This window comes from Oncorhynchus tshawytscha, linkage group LG13, assembly GCF_018296145.1.
Source record: "Oncorhynchus tshawytscha isolate Ot180627B linkage group LG13, Otsh_v2.0, whole genome shotgun sequence".
Classification (NCBI taxonomy): Eukaryota; Metazoa; Chordata; class Actinopteri; order Salmoniformes; family Salmonidae; genus Oncorhynchus; species Oncorhynchus tshawytscha.
In genome coordinates, this window is record NC_056441.1 from 75,141,159 (window position 1) to 75,164,799 (window position 23,641).

General features: G+C 46.0%; 1 protein-coding gene across 5 annotated transcripts in view; it reads left to right on the forward strand.

Moving 5' to 3' along the window:
- Window positions 1-18,127, forward strand: part of LOC112266167 (phosphatidylinositol 4,5-bisphosphate 3-kinase catalytic subunit beta isoform-like) — a 141,569-nt gene extending 123,442 nt beyond the window's left edge. For all 5 annotated transcript variants that reach the window (XM_042296354.1, XM_042296352.1, XM_042296353.1 and 2 more), the window contains 18 exons: window positions 3,438-3,605; window positions 5,000-5,089; window positions 5,242-5,493; window positions 5,610-5,706; window positions 6,010-6,140; window positions 6,234-6,284; window positions 10,848-11,036; window positions 11,347-11,468; window positions 11,594-11,737; window positions 11,916-12,015; window positions 12,441-12,637; window positions 12,792-12,901; window positions 13,094-13,172; window positions 13,746-13,913; window positions 15,141-15,264; window positions 15,370-15,515; window positions 15,650-15,782; window positions 15,940-18,127. In XM_042296354.1, the coding sequence (XP_042152288.1) occupies window positions 3,438-3,605; window positions 5,000-5,089; window positions 5,242-5,493; window positions 5,610-5,706; window positions 6,010-6,140; window positions 6,234-6,284; window positions 10,848-11,036; window positions 11,347-11,468; window positions 11,594-11,737; window positions 11,916-12,015; window positions 12,441-12,637; window positions 12,792-12,901; window positions 13,094-13,172; window positions 13,746-13,913; window positions 15,141-15,264; window positions 15,370-15,515; window positions 15,650-15,782; window positions 15,940-16,077 (2,439 nt within the window). In that variant the 3' untranslated portion in view covers window positions 16,078-18,127. The remainder of the gene's footprint in view (window positions 1-3,437; window positions 3,606-4,999; window positions 5,090-5,241; window positions 5,494-5,609; window positions 5,707-6,009; window positions 6,141-6,233; window positions 6,285-10,847; window positions 11,037-11,346; window positions 11,469-11,593; window positions 11,738-11,915; window positions 12,016-12,440; window positions 12,638-12,791; window positions 12,902-13,093; window positions 13,173-13,745; window positions 13,914-15,140; window positions 15,265-15,369; window positions 15,516-15,649; window positions 15,783-15,939) is intronic.
- Window positions 18,128-23,641: the final 5,514 nt, after the last annotated feature.

Genomic DNA, 23,641 nt, shown 5'->3' on the forward strand with positions numbered 1-23,641 from the left:
CACACTGCTCCACATAATCAGTCTGCGTGTAAGTGAGGGGATCGCAGTCCCCCTTGCCTGTTTATGTAAACCACAACAGTGGTATTGTCTGTTCTGACTAGAACATGACGACCCTCCAGAAATGGGAGGAACAACTTTAATGCTAAGGACGCTAAGGACTTCCAGTCAGTTTATCTGAGTAGAACGGAGATGGGGTCTCCATACCCCGTTGACTGTTCTGCCATCGTGGGACGCACCTCAACCCGAGAGAGATGCGTCGTGACTACTTTTCTGGATAAAAGGAAAACTCCGGTATCTTCAGGAGTGCAGTGCTACCATGAAATCTATGGAGATCTGTACACGGTGATGTTTGTAATGTATTGGGCTCAGAACTAGAGAGGAGACCCAGCGTTGAAACCCTTTCATATTCAAACGTCCTAATGGGATGACTACTAAAACCTAGCTGCCTCAGGCATGTTTTCAAAGGCACCAGGTTCCTTCTGCCTAGCACTGTTTCGCAATCTTGGAATGTTCTTATACGTTCCACTGAAAGGCAAGCTTTGAATGATACTGAATCTAGGATTAAACCTAGGAAAGAGTCTGCATGGGAATCAGAATGCTCTTTACTGTGTTTATTCTGAAACCTAGAAATGTCAGGTGTTCCAAAAGTAGCTGACTGTGTTCTAAGACCTCTTGTCTCGATTGCGCGCACAGCAGCCAATCGTCTATGTACATCATCAACCAAATGCCCCTCTCTGAGTGGGGCTATGGCTGCCTTGGTACACTTTGTAAAAACACAAGGTGACAGTTAGGCCGAAGGAGTACCAGAAATTCATAGATTACACCTTGAAAAGTGAATCTGAGAAATTTCCTGTGAGGGTATATTGAGATGTGAAAATAAGTGTCCTTCAGGTCAATGGATACGAACCAATTGCCTGGGCGCACAGAACGTATACATTCCCATGTGCCTGTTCAGAGCACGTAGATCTAGGATCGGGCGTATGGGTCCTTGGTGCCATGGGTGGGAAGGGAGGCTTCTTAGACCAGGGGATCCAAGGTTCTCTGCTGCCCTGAGCTCCCAGCTTGGGGGGCTGGGCGTCTGGAGATTTTAAAGGTTGAGGGGGGTCGACCTGCTGCAGCCTGGGTGAAGGTGTGGCGAGGCACTGTGCTGTGTCTTCCTGGGCAGACAGCTGAAGGGCTTCACCCTCCCTCTTTTTCCTCCACTCACCATTTCTGCATCATCTCGACAGTGTGGTGTAACAGATCTCATCCCACAGACCTGGCTCCGGTGTGACCATTAGTGCCTCTTGTAGCTCAGCTTGGTATGCCGAGAGCCCTCACCGCTGTGGCGACCAACCTGTAGACCTTCTCTGTTGCAGAGGACTGGAAGTGCTCGTACTTGGTTGGTAAGGTGGGGCCAGTTGAGGTCATGGAGGACTTCTGACTGGGGTGTAGATGGGAAGCCACCAGGGGTTCAATGATGGGCATGTGGGCAAGCCCAATCCCTGCCATGTCAACACAGTCCAACACCGACCCACCTTGGACAGAGTTCTTGGTGTACTCCAGTACAGGTAACCTCCTCCAGGCATTCTGGGAAGACTGGTAGTAAATGCCTGGCTGCCCGTTTGGGTAGCCTCTTACCCTCGTAGCTGGATGTGGTGGTCTCTGCTACTGCATTGGGACAGGGAATCGCCAGTTTATTAGCAGCGTGTTTGCACACGTTCTGCAGGTCCACATCGAGAACCGGTGTTGATGGCTCCCCGCCTGCGTGCCCTGTTTCTGATTCCCCGGCAGGAGGCTTCATGGCCTGGCCTGAGGGGATGAAGGAGTCTTCCTTTCCATCCGATTCCGAAAGGAGTTATCGCCTCTAATCAGGAAGCCCAGCAGGGAGGCGTCAAGGTGGTTGTTGGAGTCCTCCAACAGCGGGACAATGGCGTCGAGCTGGTCGCCCTAGCTAGCACTAGCTGCCACGTTTTCACATGGGGATATCCATCGCCTTTGGTGAGTCGCCAGCTCCCATGTTAGGGTCCTGTTGACTCAGGCTAGCTTGGCGTGCTAGCCTGCGACGGAGGCTCTTCACAGTGAAGAGGGCACAGTGTGGACAGGAGACAGGGGAGGATAAGGTAAGCGGAGCACACAGAGTGGGTGTCTTTGGCCGATATCTTGTTTCCACAGGAGCAGATTCATGCCGGGAGCTTCTCCTCGTTTGGGGATGGAGATGTTTTTGTCAACATAGGTTAGATCCTATGTTTTTAGCTGTCAGAAAAAAACTAGCGTGGTAGGCTAGTCCGATAGCTAGTGATTTAGTGGGTTATCTCTGACGCTGGCACTCGTGATGTCCGGATACTGTTTCTGAAACAACAGGTTACAAAAGATAGCTTGGTTTCGGTAGTAAAAACTTTTGTTGTCGAAGTAAAACCACAGACTCTAGCTAGTGAATAATTGTATATAATAATCATTTTCCTCTAACTATGGTGAAGGAAAAGGAAAATTGTCACCACTGCACAGTCCTGAGAATAGAGCCTGGGGAGCGAATTGTAAGCTCACATCGGTGGACAGTTTAGCTAGTTCTGGAAAATGCAGTTGTGTCGAGGTAAGCTTTCTGATGAAAAGCGAGAAGAGGTGTTTGAATGGCTCAGACGCTGCTCAATCATGGCTGGGGTAGTGTTATAAAGGCTTCTGACGAATACGCTGGGGGCGAATATGCTGGGGACGAATATGCTGGGGGCGAATACGCTGGGGGCGAATACGCTGGGGACGTATTCCATAAGTGGAATACCGAAACGAAAACTTGAAAGAGAACTCCTTGTGTTTAGCCATAAACAAGACTCAGTGATCCAGAAACAGTAATTTTACTGATGTCCTAATAACGTCTCATTAATAACACTCTTCCTCAAACACATTACTGTTACTCTCAAACCTGGTAGGTGTGTATGACTGAATCCATATGTGTATGAGTGTGTGTGTTTCTGTGTGTGTGTGCGTGTGATGAAGCAGACTCTGACCATTACGCCCTGCAGAAATGGGTCCGGACCCATTTACTCTCGTTCACGGAAAAGTGTTTAGAACCAGGAACCATCTGATCTACATAGGTCATGTCTATACATTAGATGTGGGTTACCTTCCATCTGTCTGATTTCCTCTCTTTGACCTCTCATCCCTCAGTGTGTGTACTCTCCCTCTTCTGTCCTCTCCTCAGAACATATGGACTTGTGTGATGTCTCTCTGTGTGGGTGTGTGGGTGTGTGGTGTTTGTGTGTGCGCCATTCACATTTGTAAGAGGTGGCAGGTAGCCTAGCGGCTAAGAGCGTTGGGCCAGTAACCGAAAGGTTTCTGGTTCCAATTCCCCGAGCCGACAAGGTGAAAATCTAGCAAGGCACTCAACCCTAAAATGTACATTTGGATACAGACGGCATAAAGAATGGTACTCTGTATTAACTCCTCCTTCTCTGTCCCAGTACATCAAAGCTTGTCTCCAGGCTAAGGAGTGTCCCCACCTGACCCTGGTCCAGGTCAGCACAGTCCAGGCCATGTTCGAGAAGGAGATCTCGGCCATCGGAGCTGTAGTCAACCGAAAGAGCTCCAACCCCCCCTTACCCCTGCCCCCCAAGAGGAGGGGACCCTCGGTCAGTTACACTCTTTCTCTGTGACGTGTGTGTGTGTGCGTGCGTGCGTATAGGTGCAGGTATGTGTTAGTGAGTCTTTTATGATGTTTCGCCTGGTTCTAAAGGTCAGGTGCATTTGAATTGCTCATTAGGGCTTAATTGCACAGTACCATGACGACTACATCCCACGGTGACAGGTGACATCTAACAGTAAATGACACACATGACAATCATTAGCACTTCAAATGTCAATCATCACAACTAAATGTCAACATCAACAAGACTGCATCTGCACTGATCTGAAAAGAAGAAAGATGGGGGTCAAACAGTGATGTCTTGTGGTAGTTGGTCACTTGACAGAAGGGGAAGTGAGTAGGGCTTCAAGCACAACAAGCCTGTTTACCCAGCAGCTCTCCAGTAGAGCTTTGTTCTAGGTAGTGAGGAGAGGTTGAGAGAAGGACAGGCTGTTCTAGTGGTGGTGTACTGTAATCAGACATTACAAACATATACATGCACTCCTCTGTCACATAGACACTGACCTAAATGCACAAACACTGACATACAGTACACATTTTTGCATTCAAAAACGCACTCGTTTACACTTACAAAAACAAAATGTTCTTTACACACATACACACACACACACACACACACAGAGAGAGAGCTAGTGGACAGCAGGAAGTGTGCTGCTTATTCATGTTTGTGGGCTGTAGCTAAGGGCCAGTCATGTGGAGTGTTTTTCCTGCTGTGCTGACCCTCGTAAATCTACTCTGCTTGACAACAGTTTGACTCGCCCAACCTTCAGTGTGTGTGTTATTCCTACAGTAAATGATGTTCTCCTTGCGTACTCATGAAAATATTTCTCTCCTCGCTCTTTCCTCCTCCCCCTCTGTTCCTCTCCTCTTCCCTCTGTTCCTCTCCTCTTCCCTCTGTTCCTCTCCTCTTCCCTCTGTTCCTCTCCTCTTCCCTCTGTTCCTCTCCTCTTCCCTCTGTTCCTCTCCTCTTCCCTCTGTTCCTCTCCTCTTCCCTCTGTTCCTCTCCTCTTCCCTCTGTTCCTCTCCTCTTCCCTCTGTTCCTCTCCTCTTCCCTCTGTTCCTCTCCTCTTCCCTCTGTTCCTCTCCTCTTCCCTCTTCCTCTCTTCCCTCTGTTCCTCTCCTCTTCCTCTGTTCCTCTTCTTCCCTCTGTTCCTCTCCTCTTCCCTCTGTTCCTCTCCCCTCTTTCCCTCTGTTCCTCTCCTCTTCCCTCTGTTCCTCTCCTTCCCCTCTGTTCCTCTCCTCTTCCCTCTGTTCCTCTCCTCTTCCCTCTGTTCCTCTCCTTCGCTTCTCTTTCCTCTCCTTCTTTCCTCCCCTCTGTTCTTTCTCTTCTCTTTCCTCTGTTCCTCTCCTCCTCGTTCCTCTTCTGTTCTCTCTTTGTAGCAAGTGAATACGTGTGTATGGGAGGTGTCCACCCCGTTTAAGATTGTCCTAATCAAAGGCAGCAAGGTGAACGCTGAGGAGACCGCCAAGGTAACCACTGATGATGTGAACTTGCAAACCTGGAATTTTTGTTGCATCGTTGGTGTTTGCACTAGGATGTATTTATAACCCATAGTCAGTAGAACACTGTTATCTCTCACGATCACCGTATTATGGTGAACCCCTTGTTGCCCCCCCCCCAGGTCCAGGTGCGTGCAGGCTTGTTCCACGGCACAGAGTTGTTATGCAAGCCGGCGGTGAGCAGCGAGAGCAGTGGACGCTCGGAACACGTGTGGAACCTCACGCTGGAGTTCGACATCACTGTGAGCGACCTGCCGCGCATGGCCCGCCTCTGCTTCGCCATCTACGCCGTCATGGACAAGGTCAAGAAGCAGAAGTCCACCAAGAACGCCCACATCAACAAGTACCAGACCATCCGCAAAGCTGGCAAAGTGGTATGTCACACACAAAGCACAGGCATACTCAAACACACACACACACAGAGACATTTAATATGCATCTCTGTCCCCTCTCTCGTGCTTGCTGTCTCTCTCTCTCTGTCTCTCTGCAGCACTACCCTGTAGCCTGGGTGAACACCATGGTGTTTGACTATAAAGGACAGCTGAAGACTGGAGATATCATCCTTCACAGCTGGTCTTCCTTTCCTGGTGAGCACACAGACACACACAGACACACACACACACACACACACACACACACACACACCTTCATGCACTTGAATTAACCTATACACACACCTTCATGCACTTTACAAACACTTGAATTAACCTATACACACACCTTCATGCACTTTACAAACACTTGAATTAACCTATACACACACCTTCATGTACTTTACAAACACTTGAATTAACCTATACACTCTCACACCTACACACACACTTCTGAAACTCACCTACATATTTATACACAAAATGTTAGCGTATGAGTAATTTGTCTGTGTCCCTCAGATGAACTTGAAGAGATGCTGAACCCCATAGGAACCATCCAGACCAACCCGTACACTGAGAATTGTACAGCACTCCACATCCACCTCCCTGACTACAACCCTCACCCCATCCTATTCCCCCCCTTCGACAAGGTGAGGACACACACACCCTGACGTATTCAAGCATGGTTGTAGTTATGAAGTATTTCTACCCCTGATATGGATGTGTGTGATCTACTCCTGCAGATTCTGGAGAAAGCTGCAGAAATCGCTGGGTCAAGCGATTGCTCGACCATGGTACTGTCGTGAGTTCCAACCACTCAAACACACACAAACACTCTTAAAAATCTACGCACTCCTTCCATCACACGCAAGCACTCCTTCTACTCCAGAGCAGCAGGCATTTCTAGGACAGAAATACAGACACCAAATGTGTCAGAGGGGAGGGAGGATATTGCTGTGACTGGTTTCCAGGGCAACCCAGTCAGTCCTGATTCTGATCCAGGATGATGTTGGCAGGATGGTGCACTGCCACAATGTGTCTCTCTGAGGCTAAGATCAGCCCTGCTGTTACACACACACACACACATACACATATATACATACATATAGAACCAGTCAGAAGTTTGGACACACCTACTCATTCAAGAGTTTTTCTTTGATTTTACTATTTTCTACATTGTAGAATCATAGTGAAGACATCAAAACTATGAAATAACACATATGGAATCATGTAGTAACCAAAAAAGTGTGAAACACCATATTTATATTTGACATTCTTCAAAGTAGCCTGCCTTTGACAGCTTTGTAAACTCTTGCCATTTTCTCAACCAGCTTCATGAGGTAGTCACATGGAATGCATTTCAATTAACAAGTGTGCCTTGTTAAAAGTTAATTTGGGGAATGTCTCTCCTTAATGCGTTTCAGCCAATAAGTTGTGTTGTGACAAGATATGGGTGGTATATTTGGTAAAACACCATGTCCATATTATGGCAAGAACAGCTCAAATAAGCGAAGAGAAACAACAGTCCACCATTACATTAAGACATGAAGGTCAGTCAATACGGAAAATGTCAAGCACTTTGAATGTTTTTTCAAGTGCAGTCGCAAATACTATCAAGCGCTATGATGAAACTAGCTCTCATGAGGACCGCCACAGGAAAGGAAGACCCAGAGTTACCCCCAAATAAATGCTTCAGAGTTCAAGTAACAGACACGTCTCAACATCAACTATTCAGAGGAGACTGTGTGAATCAGGCCTTCATGGTCAAATTGCTGCAAAGAAACCACTACTAAAGGACACCAATAAGAAGAAGAGACTTGCTTGGGCCAAGAAACACGTGCAATGGACATTAGACCGGTGGAAATCTCTCCTTTGGTCCAAATTTGACATTTCTGGTTCCAACCGCCGTGTCTTTGTGAGGCAGAGTAGATAAACGGATGATCTCTGCATGTGTGGTTCCCACCGTGACTCATGGAGGTGAGGGTGCTTTGCCGGTGACACTGTCTGTGATTTATTTAGAATTCAAGGCACACTCAATCAGCATGGCTACCACAGCATTCTACAGTGATACGCCTTCCCATCTGATTTGCGCTTAGTGGGACTATCCTTTGTTTTTCAACAGAACAATGACCCAACACACCTCCAGGCTGAGTAAGGGCTATTTGATCAAGGAGAGTGGTGGAGTGCTGCATCAGATGACCTGGCCTCCACAATCACCCGACCTCAACCCAATTGAGATGGTTTGGGATGAGTTGGACGGCAGAGTGAAGGAAAAGCAGCCAACAAGTGCTCAGCATATGTGGGAACTCCTTCAAGACTGTTGGAAAAGTATTCCAGGTGAAGCTGGTTGAGAGAATGCCAAAAGTGTGCAAAGCTGTCATCAAGTCAAAGGGTGGCTACTTTGAAGAATCTCAAATATATTTGGATTTTTTTTCAACTTTTTTGGTTACTGAATGATTCCAAATTTTGAGTCATAGTTTTGATGTCTTCACTATTATTCTACAATGTAGAAAATAGTCTAAATAAAGAAAAAACAATGAGTAGGTGCGTCAACTTTTGACTGGTACTGTGTATACACACACACACACACACACACACATACATCAACCCTCATAAAGACCCTGTGGGACAGGACACAGATGGTTATGTAACACTATGTGAAGCAGGGGGCTTGCCAAAACATGCCCATTGCAAGGGGGTGGGGGGTGTATGATGGGGATTGGAGGTTGGAGGTTTTCTTGTCTCAAGCTTTCAAGCTCTGTGTGTTGGCTAACAATGTTTCTTGTGGATCCATAAAGCAATCTAACGTGTGTGCCAGTACAGATCTATTTTTATCCCTCTAATGGGGGATAGGATTACTTGCAGTGTTCTCTGATTACATTTTAACTTCTACCTTTAGCGCACACCCCTTGCTACTCCTCTTCAGACAACAACATTGACGAATACGCTGATACGGTGTGCGAGTTCATTAGAACGTGCGTTGAAGATGTCGTTCCCATAGCAACGATTAAAACATTCCCTAACCAGAAACCGTGGATTGATGGCAGCATTCGTGTGAAACTGAAGGCACGAACCACTGCTTTTAATCAGGGCAAGGTGTCTGGTAACATGACTGAATACAAACAGTGCAGCTATTCCCTCCGCAAGGCTATCAAACAAGCTAAGCGCCAGTACAGAGACAAAGTAGAATCTCAATTCAACGGCTCAGACACGAGGCATGTGGCAGGGTCTACAGTCAATCACGGACTACAGGAAGAAACCCAGCCCAGTCACGGACCAGGATGTCTTGCTCCCAGGCAGACTAAATAACTTTTTTGCCCGCTTTGAGGACAATACAGTGCCACTGACACGGCCTGCAACGGAAACATGCGGTCTCTCCTTCACTGCAGCCGAAGTGAGTAAGACATTTAAACGTGTTAACCCTCGCAAGGCTGCAGGCCCAGACGGCATCCCCAGCCGCGCCCTCAGAGCATGCGCAGACCAGCTGGCCGGTGTGTTTACGGACATATTCAATCAATCCCTATACCAGTCTGCTGTTCCCACATGCTTCAAGAGGGCCACCATTGTTCCTGTTCCCAAGAAAGCTAAGGTAACTGAGCTAAACGACTACCGCCCCGTAGCACTCACATCCGTCATCATGAAGTGCTTTGAGAGACTAGTCAAGGACCACATCACCTCCACCCTACCTGACACCCTTGACCCACTCCAATTTGCTTACCGCCCAAATAGGTCCACAGACGATGCAATCTCAACCACACTGCACACTGCCCTAACCCATCTGGACAAGAGGAATACCTATGTGAGAATGCTGTTCATCGACTACAGCTCGGCATTCAACACCATAGTACCCTCCAAGCTCGTCATCAAGCTCGAGACCCTGGGTCTCGACCCCGCCCTGTGCAACTGGGTACTGGACTTCCTGACGGGCCGCCCCCAGGTGGTGAGGGTAGGCAACAACATCTCCTCCCCGCTGATCCTCAACACTGGGGCCCCACAAGGGTGCGTTCTGAGCCCTCTCCTGTACTCCCTGTTCACCCACGACTGCATGGCCATGCACGCCTCCAACTCAATCATCAAGTTTGCGGACGACACAACAGTGGTAGGCTTGATTACCAACAACGACGAGACGGCCTACAGGGAGGAGGTGAGGGCCCTCGGAGTGTGGTGTCAGGAAAATAACCTCACACTCAACGTCAACAAAACTAAGGAGATGATTGTGGACTTCAGGAAACAGCAGAGGGAACACCCCCCCATCCACATCGATGGAACAGTAGTGGAGAGGGTAGCAAGTTTTAAGTTCCTCGGCATACACATCACAGACAAACTGAATTGGTCCACTCACACAGACAGCATCGTGAGGAAGGCGCAGCAGCGCCTCTTCAACCTCAGGAGGCTGAAGAAATTCGGCTTGTCACCAAAAGCACTCACAAACTTCTACAGATGCACAATCGAGAGCATCCTGGCGGGCTGTATCACCGCCTGGTATGGCAACTGCACCGCCCTCAACCGTAAGGCTCTCCAGAGGGTAGTGAGGTCTGCACAACGCATCACCGGGGGCAAACTACCTGCCCTCCAGGACACCTACACCACCCGATGCTACAGGAAGGCCATAAAGATCATCAAGGACATCAACCACCCGAGCCACTGCCTGTTCACCCCGCTGTCATCCAGAAGGCGAGGTCAGTACAGGTGCATCAAAGCTGGGACCGAGAGACTGAAAAACAGCTTCTATCTCAAGGCCATCAGACTGTTAAACAGCCACCACTAACATTGAGTGGCTACTGCCAACACACTGTCAATGACACTGACTCTACTCCAGCCACTTTAATCATGGGAATCGATGGGAAATGATGTAAATATATCACTAGCCACTTTAAACAATGCTACCTTATATAATGTTACTTACCCTACATTATTCATCTCATATGCATACGTTGATACTGTACTCTATATCATCGACTGCATCCTTATGTAATACATGTATCACTAGCCACTTTAACTATGCCACTTGGTTTACATACTTATCTCATATGTGTATACTGTACTCGATATCATCTACTGTATCTTGCCTATGCTGCTCTGTACCATCACTCATTCATATATCCTTATGTACATATTCTTTATCCCCTTACACTGTGTTATAAGACAGTAGTTTTTTTGGAATTGTTAGTTAGATTACTTGTTCGTTATTACTGCATTGTCGGAACTAGAAGCACAAGCATTTCGCTACCATTCGCATTAACATCTGCTAACCATGTGTATGTGACAAATAAAATTTGATTTGATTTACATAGTGTGATTTCTTACCCTTTGCTGCCACCTAGTGGTGACTGACCACCACTGCTGTTTCCCCACAGGGCCGAGGCGGTAAGAAGTTCCACATCGAGCTGAAGGAGATCATGGAGAGGGACCCTCTGTCCCAGCTGTGTGAGAATGAGAAGGACCTCATCTGGACACTACGCTACGACTGCATGGAGAACTTCCCCCAGTCACTGCCCAAACTGCTGCTCTCCGTCAAGTGGAGCAAACATGAGGACATGGCCCAGGTACATACATTTACATTTTGTCATTTAGCAGACACTCTTATCCAGAGCAACTTACAGTAGTGAGTGCATACCTTTTCATACTGTGCCAGATGAACCTAGCCTGTGTATTTTTAACCCAATCAATTCCTTCTCAATTGCAATAACTATTCTATTCATTCCAGTCTGATGAAAATGTTGTCTGAGTGGTCTGATCCTAAATGGACCCCTAGCCCATACCACTATTTCCCTCATCAGTCCCCTTCAAATATCTGCTGTGCTCCTGTATTGGTTATAAAGCATAGTGAAGGATCTCTATCTCTCTCTCTCTCAGCTCCAGGCCTTGCTGCAGATCTGGCCCAAGCTGAGTCCCAGGGACGCTCTGGAGCTGCTCGACTTTAACTATCCAGACCAGTATGTCAGAGAGTATGCTGTGGGCTGCCTGAGGGATATGAGGTAGTCCACACACTCGCACATACCTATTCCTAGGTCTCTTACTGTTGTAATGACTTACTCACTGCCTCTCTCCCTCCTCTCCCCCTCTTCCTACTTCATATTCCTCTCTCCACTCTCCCCCCCAGTGATGAGGAGTTGTCTCAGTACCTGCTCCAGCTGGTCCAGGTGTTACGTTATGAACCCTACTATGACTGTGCGCTCACCCGATTCCTGCTGAACAGAGCTCAGTGCAACCGCAACATAGGACACTTCCTCTTCTGGCATCTCAGGTGAGTGAGAGAGAATTGTGTACATGAAAAAGCAAGAGAGAGCATGTGTGCAAAGAACAAAAATGCATTTTCAGAGAGATAGGCTGTATTTCTTTCATGGTATAATTTCAGTGATGTGAAGTATGTTAACCAACCCCAGGTATGAGTAACTGTAGGGTGACTGTGCTGCCCCCTGCAGGTCAGAGATGCACATGCCAGCCGTCTCTGTCCAGTTCTCTCTCATCCTCGAGGCCTACTGTCGCGGCAGCATCCCTCACATTGAGGTCCTGAAGAAACAGGTAGGACCCCAACACACACATCCTGACTCCAACCTTAAGTCATGAGTTAATCACTACAGTACATCTATTTCTGTCACCACCTATAATTCTATAGTTTCCTCTGTCAGTTCAGAATGAGGTTATTTATAAAGAAGTCAGATGACAGCAGCCTGACCTCTGACCTCTACTGTATTAGCACAGACATCCGCACTGTTGGCAGCTTCCTCCCACTTCCTGTCCATCACTGTCCATCCCCCTCTCCTTCCTGTTTTGGAGTTAGCTACCACACTGTGGGATGTTTCAGGAAGACCATGCTGTCATGCGACATATTTGGAAGGCAATTGCATTATAGTGCATAAATACCGCATACATCCGTGGTATAATTGAATCATTATTTCATTATTACATCACGTTGTAACAACATTACGCCCCCTCTCTCCATCTAGGTGGAGGCTCTGAGCAAGCTGAAGTCTGTGAACGAGCTGATCAAGCTGGGCACCATCAAGAACGCACGCAGTAAGACCAAGGAGGCCATGCTCACCAAAGAGGCCATGATGACTTGTCTGAGACAGAGTGGCTACACAGAGACCCTCTCTGACCTGCACTCCCCTCTCAACCCCAGTGTCCTGCTCTCTGGAATCAAGTAAGGGTCAGGGGGGAGAGGTTAGAGGGGAGTGGAGAGGGTGATCTGGGAGTGGATGTGGTTGGATGACTTTGATTTGACTCATTTTTTTCTTGTTCTTGTCTTTTTATTTGTCTCGGCCCTCCCTGCTCTTTCCCCTCCTCCCCCTTGCCAGTGTGGAGAGGTGTCGGTACATGGACTCGAAGATGAAGCCTCTGTGGATCGTCTACAACAACAAGCTTCTGGGGGGAGACACCCTGGGAATCATCTTCAAGAACGGAGACGGTACGAGGGCTGAGGGAGGTGGCTCTAACAGAGGAAATGTCAGATCACTAAAGTTCAGGGGGAGAGAGGGAGTGGGGGAGAGTGAGAGGGAAGAATAGTGAGGTCAAAATGGAGGGATGTGTTTTATGGAAGGTGAAAGAAGATGGAAGGATGAATGAAAGACTGTAATTGTTTCTCTCTACCTCGCTTCAGACCTGAGACAAGACATGTTGACACTGCAGATCTTGAGGTTGATGGACCTGCTATGGAAGGAGGCCAATCTGGACCTCAGGTGTGTATATTAATATGATAAGAGATGTGTGTGTGTGTGTGTGTGTGTGTGTGTGTGTGTGTGTGTTTCCTCAGGCGGACTCTGTCAGTCAGGCTTGTTTGTTCCTGCTCTCTGTGGGGAAGAGGAAGCTGTGTTGGGGGGGGACCCTAAATCACCCCCTGCTAGCCTGACCTCTAACCCCCCACATCCATACCCCCAGCATCACACACACACTGCCCTGCTTCTCATCCTAATCAAATCCACACACACTAGCGCTCGCTCTCATACTCTAACACACACAGACACACACATCTGGAGCCAAGCAGTGTGTGGGATTGTTTTGACAGTTGAGCTTGGGGGCAGGCCTTTAGGTTACAGGGACAAGGGTTCAGAGAGGAGAGGAGAGGGAGGGAGCTCTGCAGAGAGGATGATAATGGTGAGGATAATGAAACCGCTGTGATGTGGTGTTTGGAGTGTAATCATGCGTACATTCTGGTCGTATGTCGAGACAGAGCGGGGGGGAAATTATAGGATGCATCTCAATGGTGTTTATGATGATTAATTGGAACAAAATGTTTCCTCGTGTCTGTGCAGAATTGTACCTTACGGTTGCCTAGCAACTGGGGACCGGTCAGGGCTGATCGAGGTGGTGTCGTCGGCGGATACCATCGCCAACATCCAGCTGACCAGCAGCAACGTGGCAGCCGCCGCAGCTTTCAACAAGGATGCGCTACTTAACTGGCTCAAAGAGAAGAACTCTGGGTAAGACAACACTTTTTTAATATAAAAATGTGTATTACTGACATATTTCATAGATACAGTGCCTTCAGAAAGTATTCAGACCCCTCAACTTTTTCCATGTTACGTCACAGCCTTATTCTAAAATGATTTTAAAATATATATATTCTCATCAATCTACACACAATACCCCATAATGATAAAGCAAAAACAGGTTTTTAGAAATTTTAGCAAATGTATTAAAAACAGAAATACCTTATTTACATAAGTATTCAGACCCTTTGCTATGAGACTTGAAATTGAGCTCACGTGCATCCTGTTTTCATTGATCATCCTTGAGATGTTTCTACAACTTGATTGGAGTCCACCAGTGGTAAATTCAGTTGATTGGACATGATTTGGAAAGGCACACATTTGTCTATATAAGGTGCCACAGTTGTCAGAGTAAGAACCCGATGATCACACTGGTCAGAGCTCCAGAGTTTATCTGTGGAGATGGAAGAACCTTCTAGAAGGACAACCATCTCTGCAGCACTCAAACAATCAGGCCTTTATGGTAGTGTGGCCAGACGGAAGCCACTCCTCAGTAAAAGGCACATGACAGCCCGCTTTGAGTTTGCCAAAAGGCAACTAAAGGACTCTCCGACCATGAGAAATGAGATTATCTGGTCTGATGAAACCAATATTGAACTCTTTGGCCTTAATGCCAAGCGTCTCGTCTGGAGGAAACCTGGCACCATCCCTACGGTGAAGCATGGTGATGGCAGCATCATGCTGTGGGGATGTTTTTCAGCAGCAGGGACTGGGAGACTAGTCAGGATTGAGGCTCCAGAGATCTCAGGACGTCAGACTGGGGGCGATGGTTCACCTTCCAATAGGACAACAACCCTAAGCACACAGCCAAGACAACACAAGAGTGGCTTCGGGACAAGTCTCTGAATGTCCTTGAGTGGCTCAGCCAAAGCCAGGACTTAAACCTGATCAAACATCTCTGGAGAGACCTGAAAATAGCTGTGCAGCGACTTTCCCCATCCAACCTGAGAGCTTGAGAGGATCTGCAGAGAAGAATGGGAGAAACTCCACAAATACTGTACATGTGTGCCAAGATTGTAGCGTCATATCTTTCTAAAAACCTGTTTTTGCTTTGTCATTATGGGGCATGTAGATTGATGATGTAAAAAAAAAAAAAAATTTCTACAGTGAGGTCTCCCACTTGGCCAACACTTTGTTTTGTGTTTGTGCACTATGCAGAGATGCTCTGGAGAAGGCGATCGAGGAGTTCACCCTGTCATGTGCAGGCTACTGCGTGGCCACCTACGTCCTGGGGATAGGTGACCGCCACAGTGACAACATCATGGTCCGCAGCACTGGGCAGGTGGGTTGAGGTGCTCCCCTCTACAACAGGCTAAATCACAGAGGTTCATTTATGGTCTTTTAATGGAGCTCAGAATGAAGTTCTTACATCCTGTGTGTCTCTCAGCTCTTCCACATAGACTTTGGGCATATCCTGGGGAACTTCAAGTCCAAGTTTGGCATCAAGAGGGAACGCGTCCCCTTCATCCTGACCCATGACTTCATCCACGTCATCCAACAGGGAAAGACGGGCAACACTGAGAAGTTTGGCAGGTGAGCTTCTGTCCCCTTTCACTACTCAGGTGATCCAGGCCTGGAATACTATCTATTGCCTTATTATTTTAATCATTTATCTATGTGCTAGTTGAGTGAGTGTATAGTGAACAGAATGTGTGTGTTGTGCCTAGTTTCCGTAATTACTGTGAACAAGCCTACCTGATTCTAAGGCGGAATGGGAACCTCTTCATCACCCTCTTTGCCCTCATGCTGACTGCTGGACTGCCTGAGCTCACCTCCGTCAAGGATATACAGTACCTAAAGGTAAGACGTACGCACACACACACAGACACATGCAGTACATAGTTGGCCGCTTCACATGGGCTACAGTTTACATGTGCTACAGAAATGTACTGTCCAAAATCATTTATGTTATGCTGCAATAAGAGTAGTTGTTAAGCCCCCCCTTCTCCACCTGTAGGACTCTCTGGCCCTGGGGAAGACCGACGACGAGGCACTGAAACAGTTCCGCCAAAAGTTTGACGAGGCGCTGAGAGAGAGCTGGACCACCAAAGTCAACTGGATGGCCCACAACGTGGTCAAAGACAACCGCTCCTAGAACAGACAGTCGCACATCCTGGAGCTGGAGGGTGAAATGTTAAAGGTCTATCCAGTGCTGGGACAACAGTGACAGTGGGGGGGTAGGTGTTGCTAAGGGGTGAAGACCAGACAGGACTGGGCCTGTCTGAAGGCTATCTTAAACACACATGCTCTTACAGGCTTAAATCCCCCTCCCTTTGCATTTCCTCTGACTTTTGAAGCTGCTGTGTGCCTCCAGCCAGTCCAGCAGTCCCATTGCCTCTCCCTGATCATGTGACATATTTGTGGGTAATGTGGTTGCGAGTATTGTACTGCTCAGTGAGAGTCAGAGCCCCCCCTCTGAGTTGTGAATGGACTGCCCCCTTGGAGACTGGACTAGACTGAACCAATGAGGAAGGAAGGGGACGGGGGTGGTTTCACCCACCTATTAGCAAGACTTCTGATCTGCCTTATGTTGAACTAAAGGGAGAGGTCAGGGTTGACCACACCCACTCAAGGCCTCACACCGTGTCTTAAAACGACGCCAAAACGTGCACATAGCCAGAGGAAGTGCGTCTTATTGGACTTTTCCTCGCAAGGCCTCCAGTTCATCTCGAAAGTGTGCCTAAAAACTGCGAGAAGATTGTATTTGTTTAGTTTTTTAAAATGTTTTTTTTTATTTTCATTTTAAGATGTTATTAAGATGCTATAGGACATGTATATGTGCCAGACTACTTTTTATTTATGTGTGTGTGTGTGTGTGTGTGTGTACACAGAGAGAGACACGCTGCATGGCCAAATTTTTCTGGATGTTTCTTGCCGATAGCTAAACAACAACTTTCCACACTCCGCTTATGCTGTCCCCTCGTAGTAGCTAGCTATTTCCCTCACTAATGTTAGCACAACTTTGGAAAAGCAGTGCTCAGCAAGCTGGGGCAAAGGACACTGTGTCCCGGTGTTGGGAAGATTTGCCGTGCATGCTCTCCACACTGAATAGACTATCCCAGTGATATCCAGATGGTTACCAATATTATAGTATTTCTCATGAAGGCTGTTATCCTACTTGGAGTAAAACTGTAGAAAAACATTGGAGTTAACATTGGAGTTAACATTGGAGTTAACTTTGATTTGGTGGTTTAGCTCTAGAGGAGAGGTGTCCAGAGGGGGCAGTTCAATTCGGTTACGCAACTTCAGCCATTGAGAAATGGGGTGAATTAGACCATCAAATACTGGAACCATTTGAAATACAAGGAAGAGGGAGCTTAACATTTTTCTACAACTTAATTTTGTGTTCCAGCTTTGGAATGTGGATGTAACATTCCTGTGTTCCATTTAATCAAGTTATGGTTGTTGTTGGACAAACAGAACAGGCACAATGGGTGAGTCATCACCACACTACCCCATGGAGGCATTATCGCGGCCCCGTGGAGGCATTATCGCGGCCCCGTGGAGGCATTATCGCGGCCCCGTGGAGGCATTATCGCGGCCCCATGGAGATTCGGTCTTAGACATAGACTTGCCTACGGATGTCAGATCTAGTCTTTCAAAGCACCAAGCTGCTCACATGACAATAACCACAATGAATAAACGAAGCATGTTACAAAATGCCTTTTAGGACCAAAACAAAGAAAACCTTCAGTTGATTTAGGTTTGTTTTTACTGTGTTTTAAAGAATCTGTTCAGAAATGGAATGTTTGTGTGCAAAATGTGTCGCTTTCTTTTTTCAGTGTATTTGTTTTTTAGATCAGCCAAATTGGGCGGAGTTTAAGACCTATGGAAGGGGTTTGCCAGCAGAGGGCGTAACACTGTGATTCAAAGCTACTTCCTGGTTTTGTCATGAGGTGCTCTCTGTTTTGATTTTGTGCAATATCCGTATAGGAGTCTACATGTATATGATGTAAATGAACCCTTGGGCCCTAATGCCTGAGGCTATAATGGTTGTCACTGTGGGTTCATGTGTATTGCTGCTGTATTTCTCACCGCCAGCCTTCTTAAGTCTCTGACACTGAATATGGTCAAATGTACAGGCTTTTATGCTTTCACTGTTTTTTGTTTTCATATGAGTTTTATTAAAGTTATTTTCCATCTAACTGGATTTTCCTTTTGTAATACATGTTTGTGTGTGTTCGTTCAATCACTGCAGTGCCAGTGTGTCTGTGAATAAGATGTTCAGGAAATATACTACAACTTTGCAGGGCACAATGACGAACACAGATTTGGTCCCTGTGCCTGGGATACTGTGATGAATGCAGATTGATTCCAGGCCAAGATATCCTCCATTCTTTCCACTGTGGTTGTGTGAGGGAGGGAGGGAGGAACACTGCGAGGCCCATCTCTGCTCTGCTGGAGGGGACCAACATGCCTCTTTGCTGATGTCATGTGGTGGTGGTGATGCCGTACATGGTGGAGTAGCCAATGACCCTTATTGCCAGAATATGAATCCTGAATAGAACTTGGTTGTGGGTAAACGGCTAACAGGATTCAATTTGGAGATGGCAGGTAGGTCACGGTGCTATGTAGCTGTTAATACATGCAAATATCATGATTGATAGGTTGTTGTTTGTCTGCGAGCATTTATGCAATGATTACCATTTTATAATTTCCCCAGCAAGCTAGCTTGGGTAATAGTTGTTTACTTCAAGAACTCTGAATTTAAACGGGGAATTGACCCTTCCTCCCATATTCAATTTTCTTCCCACACAAGTATTTTGTGTTTGTCCCCTATTCTCTGTCTGCAGTTGAAATAACTATTATTTTCTCTTGCTCTTTGTGTTTCCAGTGGGAATGATGACGAAGACCCCAGTTGAACCCATTCGCTCTGTTTGAATCTTCCTCAGTACTGTATTCACCGTCAAAACACAGCTGTAGGTCACTCTTGACGTCAGTGAAGGCCAAACAAGTTGTTGACGGCCCTAAGTCCTGTATAAGACTATTTTCCACATCACACAGATGTCTTCAGAGGGCCTGTCTTATCTTTCTCATATGTATCCTTCCCTTGTTCAAAGTTGACAATCAGGTGAATTAATTCATTAGTCCGAGCAGACCGTGTTGATGTCTGTGAATACCAAACCAGGTCAATGACAGCCTTCAACCCTAGCATTAGGGACAAGCCAGAGTAGCAGATCCTGGGTGTCTAATAATCACAAGCCATGAGATGTGTATTTGTGGTGTTTGGCCAGTGACTCACGCTTGACACCAATTTCCTTTTCGATGTCCACCACCATTGAATGGTAATGTGGTTAGAGCCCTCGATCTTGGTCTCCTGGGTACGTAGGAGGCCTGTGTGATATTGAGAGGTTTCCTGCCTTCTGTACATCTGTGTGCAATGTGTCTGTTATGGTCTATGATAACCTATAGGGAGGAGGTCAGAGACCTGGCAGTGTGGTGCCAGGACAACAACCTCTTCACTCATTGTCATCAAGACGATGGAGCTGATCGTGGACTACAGGAAACCAAGGGGCGAGCACGCCCCCATCCACATGGGGCTCTAGTGGAGCGGTTTGAGAGCTTAAGGTTCCTTGGTGTCCACATCACTGAGGAACTAACATGGTCCACACACACCCACACAGTTGTGAAGAGGACACGACAGCGCCTCTTCCCCCTCAGGCAGCTGCAAAGAATTGCCATGGGCTCTCAGATCCTCAAAAGGTTCTACAGCTGCACCATTTAAAGCATCTTCACAGGCTGCATCACCGCTTGGTACTGCAAGGCATCTGACCGCCAGACACTACAGAGGGTGGTGAGTATGGCCCAGTATGTCACTGGGGCCGAGCTCCCTGCCATCCAAGACCTCTATACCAGGCAGTCAGAGGAAGGTCCAAACAATTGTCGAAGACTCCAGCCGCCCAAGCAATAGACTGTACTCTCTGCTACCGCACTGCATGTGGTGCCAGTGCACCAAGTCTAGAACCAACAGGACCCTGAACATCAAAAAGAAAGGAAGACCAAGGCCCTGAACAGCTTCAAACCCCAAGCTAAATGGCTACCCGCATTGACCCTTTTCTTGTACTGACCATGCACATACACTGGATGTGCATACTTACACTGACACCCCAACACAGACACACTACATACGCCCGCCCACCCACACACTCACACAACACTCACGCACATGCATTCTGATGTCACGCACACTTTCACACTCACCCCATAAGCTACTGCTACTGTCTTATCTGTCCTGTTCCCTAGTAACTTTACCTCTACCTATTTTATGGATTTATACATCCATGTCCCAGACCCGTTCTGTCCCAGTCCCGTTCTGTCCCGTTCTGTCCTGTTCCCTAGTAACTTTACCTCTACCTATTTTATGGATTTATACATCCATGTCCCAGTCCCGTTCTGTCCCGTTCTGTCCTGTTCCCTAGTAACTTTACCTCTACCTATTTTATGGATTTATACATCCATGTCCCAGTCCCGTTCTGTCCCGTTCTGTCCTGTTCCCTAGTAACTTTACCTCTACCTATTTTATGGATTTATACATCCATGTCCCAGTCCCGTTCTGTCCCAGTCCCGTTCTGTCCTGTTCCCTAGTAACTTTACCTCTACCTATTTTATGGATTTATACACCCATGTCCCAGTCCCGTTCTGTCCTGTTCCCTAGTAACTTTACCTCTACCTATTTTATGGATTTATTCATCCAGGTCCCTGTCCCGTTCTGAGTTCTTATACAAACACCTTTTTCTAGGCAAAACATACAAATAGTTTAATTACAATCAAAAACTCTGATTTTAGTCAAAGAAATGACCGGGAACTGAACCAGGACCTCCCGCGTTGCAGGCAAGAATTGTACCACTGAACCACAAATGCAGTTTGTATACCCAAGACTCTCCAAAAAATAAACCCACTTTACATTTGTCTGTATTCATAACTCCAACATCGAGACTACAAAAATAGCCCTAACTTAAAAGGTACAAGCCTTATTCCAGCTATTATTCTCCCATTCCAAATTAATTAGATTAGCAGTCAAACAATAAAATCGACATTTATAGACTAGGAAACAGATCTTGTGCCTTTTAATAAAAGTAGATTGTTTACTCATGCAACGTATTTCTAAAACCTTTATGACCTCACATTAATCACGCACTGATAATTAGTTTGATGGAAAACCTTAGGCTTTGTACAAAATTATAAATTACGTCTAGATTTCCTCTTACTTTTACAGCCGCTCAATCCTTTTTTCTGTCCCAGTCCCATTCTCTCTGTGTCCTCCTCCTGCTGCTCTGTCCTCCAGCACCACCACCAAGAACTCATCTCTTATACAGATCCTCTCTTTCTACACGGTCATTTTCCCCTTTATAATACTGGAAATCTCTCCTAGGCCTCGGTCTATTTTTCTCCTTCCATGTGTGTGTTCTCACTTTCTACCGCTCTCACAATCTAGGTGTATATATTTCTATGATCTATGTATGTGCTGTTTACCGTTACCTAGTTACAATCTATGTGTGTGTATTTCTATGATCTATGTATGTGGTGTTTACCGTTACCTAGTTACAATCTATGTGTATGGATTTATATGATTTCTCTTCCCTGGAAACGTTATCAAAAGCTTTGCCTATCGATCGGACATTAGATCTCACTTCCACATCTATCAGTTATTACCCAGGGGACATCCATCCCTGGTTAAACTCGGGTAGTATTTATCCAATCTCACTCCGCTATTTTAAGTTTCCCTCCCACTTTTTTGGATATGATTTCTTTCAGTATTGAATAGGTTGTTATTCCGTTTGCCTAGGATTACCTGCCTTCTCACCAAGCCTCATTTATCCTCACCTGTTTTAATATATCTACCGCTACTTTTTATAGTCAGACTACTTCCCATATACAGATAGACTACTTAGGTTAACTTTATTTAGGTATGTCTTTTGAATTAATGGCTATCCTATTTGTACAAAAAGACCGTCCTATCTAACAAAACTTACTATATCCCACCCTTAATAACCCTTCGGCTAGCAAAGCCAGGATCTATTAAGTTCTATTTTTTTTTACGGTAGTGCACCTTACCACAGGTAATTTCAGACCTGTCACACACAATCCTTGTATATTGGTTATACAGGAAACCCAACACATCTGTTTGAAATAGTGAAGCTCCTATTATTGATCAATTCTAAACATTTTTAGAACATCAAATCAAAGATAACTTACATCATTCCTCCCAAATTCGAGAATAAAGACTATTTAACGTCGTCTTGTAGACTGGGAAAAGCAATGCCGGTTCGATTCCGTCACCGTCTATGTTGACCTTAGATAACATATGCCGGCCTGTTCTTTAACCTCAATTCAGAGGCCAGGTCTTTAAATAACGGGACTAGACCCGCCCGTGCACGGTTTTCGGCGTAACCTTCTGACGACAGAGGCAGGTCTTGGATATCGGCTCAAAGGACCAATTGTTTTTGTAATTTCATAATTCCAATATGTTTTCATTAATTGAATTCACTTAGTCTATTTTCTGAGAATTTGTAAGATTCTTATTTGCATAAAATAGACAGAGACCAGTCCAATCAAAATGAGATAATAGTATTTATTCTCGGAGCGTGCTGCCATGTAACCACGAACAACAGTTTATATACAAAATGTGACGTCATAGGTTATTAAACGTCCTTCCTCCTATCGACCGGGACCAGAACGGGTTCAATAGTTTATTCCAACCCACTAGCTCGCTCACTGCAGACACACACTTATCTAGATTAACTTCTGGAATCTTCACTTTCATCCATCACTATTTAGAAGACAGTTCCAGATAATGGAAAACCCAGGAAACCACTCTCTGCCTTATCTAAACATCCCAGAGCTAAGTTGATTAACGACCCTGTTTTCTTATTTAAAAACCCACAATTCCAGTCTTCTCCAACCTGGCTGGAATGGTATTTGTTTTATCCTCCACAATCCCTTCCTTACGAATTAATGTTATTAATCAGATATAAAACAGAGTATAAAGTGTCATAAGTTATAGTTCTATTTAAAATGTAGATAGTTTAGTCATTATTTATAAAATTCCTAACAGCTGCACATTGACGGATTAATTTTTTTACACTTTATTATTATTCGCGTCACTACTTACATTTATTACATGTTTTATCTTTAACTCTGCATTGTTGGAAAAGGACATGCAAGTAAGCATTTCACTGTTTATGGGGAAGCAGGTAGCCTAGTGGTTAGAGCTTTGGGCCAGTAACTGAAAGGTTGCTAGATCAAATCCCAGAGCTCACAAGGTACAAATCCTGTCATTCTGCCCATGAATAAGGCAGATAAGCCACTGTTCCCCTGTAGGCCGTCATTGTAAATACGAATTTGTTCTTAACTGACATGTCTAGTTAAATAAATAACTGTTGTTTATAAAGCATGTGACAAATAGGATTTGACCTGTGTTACTTGCATTCATTTGGAATATCTGTCAGCTTTGATCTAGTGTTCAAAAATAGCCCAACATTCAATTTGTTGTTGATACATGTGCAAGTTGAGGTGTTATAAAATGAAGGGTACAGGAATAGAAGTGCATCCCCCGACCCACCCCTGTCTGTCTCTCTGCTGCAATAGTCTATGTGCCGGGGGGGGGCTAGGGTCAGTCTGTTATATCTGGTGTCCTGTGTGAATGCATGTATGCTCCC